This window comes from Elgaria multicarinata, chromosome 8, assembly GCF_023053635.1.
Source record: "Elgaria multicarinata webbii isolate HBS135686 ecotype San Diego chromosome 8, rElgMul1.1.pri, whole genome shotgun sequence".
NCBI lineage: Eukaryota > Metazoa > Chordata > Lepidosauria > Squamata > Anguidae > Elgaria > Elgaria multicarinata.
The window spans coordinates 111,809,656-111,818,860 of record NC_086178.1 but is presented as its reverse complement, the minus strand read 5'-3'; the positions used below and the strand labels follow the sequence as shown (position 1 = coordinate 111,818,860).

Below are 9,205 nucleotides of genomic sequence, written 5' to 3'. Positions count from 1 at the left end.
ACCACTGGCATGTATAGCCTGTGTGTGGAGAAATGGAGTGTAAATATGTTATAAAATTACTTCACTAAAGAACATGAGCTTTTTAATCAAAAGTTTATTTGAAAAGTGCATATGAAATAGGGGCTTCCGTTAAATGGTGGTGGTCTTCTTAAATATGGGAGGGATAGGTAACTTTGTCCTTGCTTTAAGATCCATCTGCTTAGTCAGAAGCAGTTGCCCTTTTCTTTACATTGTCCACCGACACTTTGACCAAATGCTTAAATATCACTGAAATGCAAAATAAGAATTTCACAGTGGCCATCAATATATAGATGTTGACATCCTGGATGAGCCTTTGGGAGGAAAATACAAACATTTGTTTCTGAAGTAAAATTTGTTTCTCAATTGTTTTGCTGGAGTAAGCCCAGCGAAACAATTTGGTGAGCGAAAGAAACATGTGATTTTTGTCCCACGTGGAACAGTCAGTCTTTGTGTTGGACGTTTCTAAGCCAATTTGGGCTGTGCAATCGTACAGCAAGAGCGGTGTGACAGCAACTACTAATAAATTTAAGAATTGCTTTCATCTGGATGAACAAAGATGTATCATGTTGTGATCATAGAAGCACACAAAATGGTCAGGACCTTCATAGTGTAATCCTATGCATTTCTGCTCAGAAGTAAGTCTCACAGAATTCAATGGACTTACTTCTAGGTAAATGTTCTTAGCAGGCATGGGCAGTCTTCAGACTTGTGGGCTCTACGTTGCTTTTGACTAGAATCATGAGGTCCAACGACCAGAGGCAGGTGCAAAATAGGAATCCAGGCAGGCTGGCATATGCAACAAGGACACTTTTGATCGGTACCAGAACTGAACTCGAAAGTTCCACATAAAAATCCACACTTGGGTTTCTCGGAAGCAATATTTTTCAGCAACTTAATGGGGGTGAGGCTTTTTAGCTGTTGGTTTTTGGGTCATCTGGGAGTCAGAAACTCTTGCCAAAGATCTACCAACAGATCTTGATCTAACTTTTGCCCACCACTGATTACAGTATTGTAGCTTCAGTTGTGTTCCAAACAGCAAGAACCCACACAAGAAATAGACTTTCTTTTAAAGCTTTAATTAGGTATTGCGGGTTGGGTCCAACTTCGTAAATCTTTTGGGATGTTTATACCAGGTGAACCTCTTATCCCCCCAATGTATTTTACAAACTATTGGGTGCACCTGAAGATGATTAATTCCAGCGGGTTTTTTAAAATAGCATTGTGGTTGCTTTGGTTGCATGTGGCAAGGAGTGCAAGTGTTTGTCCCTTGAAGGCTTTATTCCTCCCCTTTGAAGTACAAAGTACTCTTTAGATAGCTATGTATTTAGCAGTGGGAAATAGTAATAGCATTTATATAGTGCTTCAGAGTGTTCAAAGCACTTCGCATTTATTATCTGAGTAATTCTTTCTAATATAGCTCTTGGAGTTTATGCTTCACAGAATGTTCCTTGATCATAATGAATGTAAAATGTATTCCTAATCTCACCTTTTTATTTATAACTTCCGTGTTGATTTTCAATTCTAGTAGCTGAATTGGCCCCAAAGGTTTAGGTGCTGCGTTCTATTGGGCTTCATTGGCAGCGTAGTAAGCGTTAGAGTTAACCTTCCAGTAAAATCTATCATTTGAGCTCTTCTAGCTACAGTCTGTCATATTTATATATATTCTATATGATATATCTTATACCAAGATGTCACCATCTGTACTTCTGGAAGGTATTGTAGTCTTGCAAGCCCATCATTTCCTCCTTGGAGTTTGGTTAACTGGAGTCTGTGGAAAGCATTGGGGAAGTTCTAGCACAGCATTCCCCAACGTGGTGCCCTCCAGATGTTTTGAACTGCAATTCCCATCATTCCTGACCTTGCAATTTGAGGCTGATGGGAGTTGCAGTCCAAGTCATCTGGAGGGCACCATGTTGGGGGAAGACTGATCAAGCCTTTATCCCTTGCACTTGGCGGCAGTTGTGCATGCGAACAGCTCCAGCAGAAAACCACAAATAGGACATGAGTGTGAAAACTCCCTCCTGCTCATGTTACCCAGCAATTGGTATACGTGGGCATATTGCCACTGATACTGGAGGTAGCATACAGCCATCAGCACTAGTATGCATTGATAGCCTTCTCCTCCATGAAATTGTCAAACTCAATTTAAAGCCATCCAAATTGGTGGCCATTGCTCTGTCTTGTGGTAGCAAATACCATAGTTTGACTATATGCTGTGTGAAGAAGTACTTCCTTTTAGCTGTCCTCAATCTACCACCAATCAGCTTCATGGATAGTATTATAAAACAATCATTGTCACTGGAGGCCCAGGTGGACTCCGTGGCACAGATTTTATTGGAATCTCCGTGGCAACATGTACACTATGATGGGACAAGGGAGAGGGCTTTCTCTGTTGTGGCACCCAGACTGTGGAATGCTCTCCCCTTGGAGGCCTGACTGGTGCCAACGCTGATTTCATTTCGATGCCAAGTAAAAACATGGCTTTTTAACAAAGCCTTTGATGGTTAAATTCACAAAGATGGCACATTCTTTTAACTGCTTTTACTGCTTTTAAATTATATATTGTTTTAACTTGGTTCATGGTTTAATTTGTTTTTAACTGTGCATATTTATTTTATACTGTATGCTTTTATCTGTACGCTGCCCTGAGATCTTAATGATATAGGGCAGGATATAAATGTTTTAAATAAATAAAAGAGGGAGAAAAATGTCTCCCTATCCACTTTCTGTACACCATGCATAATTTTGTATACCTCTATTATGTCTCTCCTCACTTGCCTTGTTTCCAAGCTAAATAGTCCCAGATTTTATAACCTTCCCTCATAGGGGTGTTGCTCCAGCCCCTTGATCATTTTAAGTTACACTATTCTGCACTTTTTCCAACATTCCAATATCCTTTTTGGGTGCGGTGACCAGAACTGTATACAGTATTCTAAGTGAGATCCCATAATAGGGTCATGTAGGGTATTATGATCTTGCCAGTTTTATTTTTATGGCTTTCCTAATTATCATGTCTAATTTTAAGCCATGGAATTTGCCCTTTTCACAGTAGCTGCATACTGGGTTGACGTTTTCATCAAGTTGTCCACCACGACCCCAAGATCTCTTTCTTGGTTAGTCACCGCAGCTCAGCCCTTGTCAGCATTTATGTGATGTTTTTAACCCTAGCTTGCATCACTTTACAAGTATTTATATTGAACCGCTTTTGCAATTTTAATACCCATCTTCCCAGTTTGGAGAGATATCCTTACTCTGAACTGATGTTACGTGTTTGAAGAGTGTGTGTGATACATGATAAAATTAACTCTTCTAAAATGGTAACTTCATTAAGGGTTCTCTTTGATTTCACTGTCAGTTTAGTACAAACATAGAGGTTTAAAATTTGGCTCTTCAGGGATGTCCTATGATCTAGACATTGGAAATCTGAAAGATGACACAGGAAAGAGCAGAATTTATGTACAGCATTTTCTCTTGCTGATAAAAACATGCTGCTGTTACTCCCCCCGCCCTTGAAGCGACTGTTTCTTTTCTTGTGTTTTCATTTAATTGTATTTGCATGTATATGTAGCATGTAAATTGCTTTGGGATCCATTAGAGTGAAAGGCAGAACACACCCGGAAGATGTTTACTGATTCTAGAGCAGAATTCCAAATAATTAGATTGACATCTCTCTAAAAATATATATCCCTCTTTTACTTTCTGGAGACTGTGAAAGGCAACCCTTTGTCCTGAAGTAGAATTTATTGCAAGAGAAGGGATGACAGATGCCTTGGGAAGGAAGAGGAAATTGCAAGAATGAACTCTGAGCTTTTTATTTTTTCAGCTCATGTATTCACAGTAAAACTATTTCTCTGTAGTCAACTATCTCTTTCTCAGATGAAGTTACTGAACAAGGATGAATTAAAGGGGATGAAATGCTACATTATCAGATTGCAATCATTTTAAGACCAGCTGAACCACAGGGGTGATTTGTAAAGTTAGGGGATGCACTGGCAAGTTGTCATGTAGAGTAGGTTGTATTTTGGAGAACATGAAATATCATCCAAACACAACTTGCCTGACTCTTATTTTCTTGTTCTTATCTGGAATTTGAAGAAATGGTAACTTCAAAGACAAATGGAAACATCATAAGACCAATTTCTTAAAAAGTAGAACTCTGGATTGAGCATAGATATTGCTTTGCTGTTAAAACTAATCCCAACTAAATAGAAAGTTATCAAAAATTATTTTCGCAGTGTAAAATATTGTAGTTTTCTAAAGCATTTGATCAGCTTTTCCCTATCTTTAAATTGCTTGCTAGAGGGATAAGCTGGTACGGATGATAGAATTCTTTGGAGATTTTAATTAAGCACTAAAACGTCACACCTAAACATGGTGGACAAGATAAACTTTTGGTGCACTCTTCTTGTTCAACAACATCCACTGCTTGACAACTGCAGTATGTGAGAGAGCCCGAGATTGGACTCACCATCTTCTTTAAAGTGTGATATTATGTCAAAACATAACATATTTATTTAGAAGATGGCATCCTGTTGTTGTAGGCACCCTTGTACTCTATGGGAGATCACCGTGTCTGTATATTTTTCTTCAATAAGCATTGGCTGCTAAGAGAAATCTGCTTAAATGAGCATTGATGACTTGTGGCTCCTAGATAGGCTGGAGACAAATGTTTTAGTATTTGGAATGTAGCAAGCAAAAGTAACAGAAGAGTTTGCAGCTGATTGACAGAAGGAACTGGATTGGGAAGTTCCGAGTTCATATGTTGGTTTTGGAGAACTAACGCTGCTTTAAAGACTTGCATTGCCTAACTGCCTGCCTTTCTTCTTTCCTATGTTTAGTTTATATATTTGAAAGTCAGCTAAAAACAAAAATGCTGTATCTCCAGCATTTATTTATTTATTACATTTCTGTACCATCCAATAAATGAAGCTCTTTGGGCATCTCACAACAATCAAAATAATAAAATACAACATAAGATGCAATTTAAGAGATGTCTGAAGACTTCAAATTACTCAGCTGTTAAATTCTTATGCCCTTACGTCTTATAGGTATCTTACATCGGTCAAGATTGCAACGAAATCCCAGAATTCCTGGGGAGAGAATATGGATACATTGCAAAAAGGCTGGATCTTAGCTTCAACTTGTTAAGGTAGGTGATGATTTGCATAAACAGCATCAAGCGATATCTTAACAAGGATTTTTTTTCGACTGTTCTTATCTTTTGTTTGTGAAGTTAACAATTTCTACACAGATATACTGTTTACCTAATTACAAACATTGTGTTAAAATAGAGCTAGTCTTCAAGCAGAAAACAGTTTATGTTCAACACTTCTTTTGTATGTGTAAGAATAATTAAGAGGGAATTATCATTTTCAATTATCATTTGCAACAGTATAGATGCAGCTTACATTGTATAAGAAATGTGTACTATTCTTCATCTGCTTTTGTTGAAAGAAGAAGTAGAAGAAGAGAATAAAAATTTGTTTGAAGAGCAGAGCAGGAATTCCTAAGTGGCAGGAATTCCTAAATAAGTCTCTTCCATGGTGGGATCGCTTTAAATTGTCAAGAAAAAGAGCAGTTTTTAAAAACTTGAGTTTTTCATTTTCAGATTTGAAATGTGTTTCCTGAACAAGCATGCTGCTGTAACAATACAAATATATTGGATTGCACTTAATTAGAACCATCGTATAACCTAAGAGGTTAATCTATAAGCCATATAGTCCATACTTGCCTTATGTAGAATTATATTTGCTTAGAGATAAGAAACAGAATTCTGTAAAGATACCAGGTAAAATTACTAATTTGAAGGTTAAAGCTACAATCCTATGCACACTTATCTAGAAGTAAAAACAACCATGTTTGATTCTGATTTACGATCCAGGTTAGAAAATTGACATTAAGCAAGAGTTCTCTCTCAGGATGCTACAGGAAAATTTGAATTTAAACAAACCAAGATTACAGTGCTGAAGCCAGTGCTGACAGCCTCTTTTCTTTAAACCATGGCTGGGCAACTTCTGGGGATCAAGGGGCTGTATTGCACCCCCAGAACCCATTGGGGTTTGTACCCCTCTCCTGCTGCTGCAATTGCCGTTGACAAATTTGCTGCGACGGTGGCAAAAAAATCAGCTGTTTTGCAATTGTGGCTTTCTTGGGAAGCACATGTCTTTTATGCAAGCAGAATCACACCCCCAGGAAGCTTCCAGGAGTGCAATTTTGCTTCCCCATCTGTCATGTGTTGTTGCAAAATTGCTGCTTTTTTGCTGCTAGTGGTAAGGAGGGTTGGAAAATGACTGAGGGGGGTGGCCTGTATGATATCCACCCCTGGTTGAAACCAAAATTGCATCCAAACCAATACAAGTGAAGTGATTAAAAAAAAAACCAAAAAGAAAAACCAAAACTCCTTTAAAAAAACAAAAAGAAAAAAAACCTGTTGGTGCCTCTACCTTGCTTCTTCTATAAATTGCTGTTGACTATAATTTAAGCATTTGGATTATCAATTTGGTAATTTATCTAAATGTAAATTACATAATGCAAGCAATGGGGATTTCTCGAGCACGATAAGAAAACCCACTTTCCTCTTTGACATATTAAGTGTATTTTAGAACTGCGAAATGAACTATAATGTAAGGATTTTAAACTGTATTTTCTCAAATTAACCTTTCAAAGTTTCCTACAAAGATGCACATTCACTAAACCTTTTCTTACCCTAAACGCAAGCCACAGCCCCCCAGTTGTGAGCGTCAGCGCATAGCACAACGAACACCTGGCTGATGTAAAATGGCAACCATCTTGTATTTAGCTATTCATAAAGTAAGCAATATCACTAGCCGTCTTAAGTGCCATATTTTGGTAGAAAGGTGCGAGTACAAATAAAATAAATAAATATTTACATACAAACATTCAAAAAGTTGCAGTTCTAGTGTGAGTGTTCCTATTCAGTGTTCCTGCCAGCCAGCCAGCCTCGGACTCCTCTAAAATACTGTAAGCTACAAGGAGCTCAGTGGGGCATTCTCGCCACCTTCCTCTCACAGTTCTTTACCAATGACACTCAATGTCCAATCTTCATTGGGGTTGCCCACAATGTTGTTGTTTTTTAAAAAGACTTGTAATATTTCTGCCAAATGTAAGGTTCTCACCAATAACACCTGTCGATTGTTTCTCAGTGGTCCTGTTTTGGCTTTATTTGTCTGCACTCACCACCTGAGTTTGCTATTTGAGGGAATGATTTGTGACATGGTGGCCATTAAATGCAATGCTGTGGGATTCTCTCTCTTTCTCTCTCTCTCTCTCTCTGGCCTTAGCTAGACCTACCTTTTTTTCCGGGGGAGAGGAGGGGAGACCTCGCATTGGGATTAACGCGAGATCTCGCCCCTGTTTACACGTAAGGCGCAACGACCTCAGGAAGAGACTTGTTGCACCTGCCATTTTTTTATTTTTAAAGGGAGAGGAGCGCACGAACGCTTGTGCGCTGAAGGTAGATGTTTTTTAAAATTTAATTTAATTTCTCTGTGCGGGGTCAAGCTGCGGAAACGGGCCACACGTTCCGCGGCCTCTGGGGGAGGGCTATGATCCCTCCCTGTTCCCAGGATCCCCTGTGCGTCATCTGGATGCACAGGGATGATCCCAGGTTTCGCCCCGGGATATAGCCTGGTCTAGCTAAGGCCTCTCTCTCTCTCTCTCTCTCTCTCTCTCTCTCTCTCTGTGTGTGTGTGATATATATGGAAGGAAAAATTATTTTGTATTTGAAGTATTAAACAGTATGTTCTACAAATGTAATGTGAACGTCTAAATGTTTTACAAATATCCAGTGTTGTGTGGGGAAACAAAAACTCAAGCTGGAATCCAGACGTGCCCCACTTTTTGAAAACTGCTTGAATCTTGTGGGGATGAAGCCAGTGACATCCTTCAGAATGCCACTAAACTTGCTGTCATGGCTCCAGGTACAGTGCATGGGTGGAAACCTGTAGACTTGCTTTGGGGCATCTCAGATTTTAAGTTTTTTAATGGCATTTGGCTTTGGCTATTGGGTGGTATAGAAATGCAATAAATAAAATTAATAAAAAAAAAAACACCAAATGTGTTGGAGGTTGAGGGCATGTTTAGTGGGCATGGTCCCAGTCTCTCCTCATATTAATTTCTACATTAATGACTCTGTGCATGGGGCCTTAACTGCCATTTGACATTGGGCCAATGTGCTCTGATTTCTAGATCAAGATAATCAGATGCAGTTAGTGCCTAACAATGTAGTCCTATACATATCCACCCAAAGTAAGTTCTACTACGCTCAATGGGCCTTACTCAAAGATAAGCAGAATTGCTCTGTAAGGTCAAAGAGCCATATTCTTTCTTGTCCCTTGCGTAAAGTCAGGATACCTATTTGCAGCATTCTGTTCTTCGGGGAATGGAAGCCACAAAGGAACTATACTACTGTCTCCAAGATGAAACATGCCCTGAAGTTTTGCCAAGGGATTTGGATGGCTTTGTGTTGTAAGTTCTAGGCTAAATAAATGTAATCGCATCCTGCAAGGATTAAGGTTTCATATGGTCAGTAGTTCCTGCAAAATGTACTGGGTATTTTGAATTTGCACTGATTTCAGTGTACGTAGGTCATATTCAACAACTTTTCAAGGCAATCTGAAGTCCTGTGTGATTTGGGTTCCAGTTTGCATAATAGCCTGCGTGCGTAGGCGGCCCTTCTTCATATAACAGGCACCTTCCCAAAGTCTGTGCATTCAGTATGGACATTGGGATGGGGCTGGCTGGTGTGGCTCCTATTCCCAGTTTAAACATTGATTTCACTATGTGAATTTGCTTCAGCTTGGGATCAAAAGCTCAAGGTGATGCTGTTTCACAGATATCAAACTTATTCTCATGGTGATAATAAAGAAAAGAAACCTATGCCTCAAAACCAGTCTGCAGTTGATTGGCAAAGTGGGGGCCAAAATGAATGTCCCAATTTAGAGAATTCCATGTTCTAGATGCCACAACAGAAAAGGCCTTCTCACAGTTGACCGGCATTGGAGTTGGTTGTCCATTAGGTCCTAAGCTATTTGGGGTTTTGCTCTGAAGTGCACCCAGAATTGCAGTTGGCACTAGAGTGGAATAGCATGTACAAAAACTAGTGCTGTCTGTAATCTTTGCAGTGGTGTTTCATACCAGCTGAGAGAGAGAAGGCAGCTGAACA

At 39.3% G+C, this 9,205-nt stretch overlaps 1 protein-coding gene across 1 annotated transcript in view; it reads left to right on the top strand.

Annotated features, from left to right (window-relative positions):
• Nucleotides 1-4,644: 4,644 nt before the first annotated feature.
• Nucleotides 4,645-9,205, top strand: part of LRMDA (leucine rich melanocyte differentiation associated) — a 1,143,906-nt gene continuing 1,139,345 nt past the window's right edge. The window contains exons 1-2 of the mRNA XM_063133299.1: nucleotides 4,645-4,695; nucleotides 5,070-5,170. Of these exons, the coding sequence (XP_062989369.1) occupies nucleotides 4,645-4,695; nucleotides 5,070-5,170 (152 nt within the window). The remainder of the gene's footprint in view (nucleotides 4,696-5,069; nucleotides 5,171-9,205) is intronic.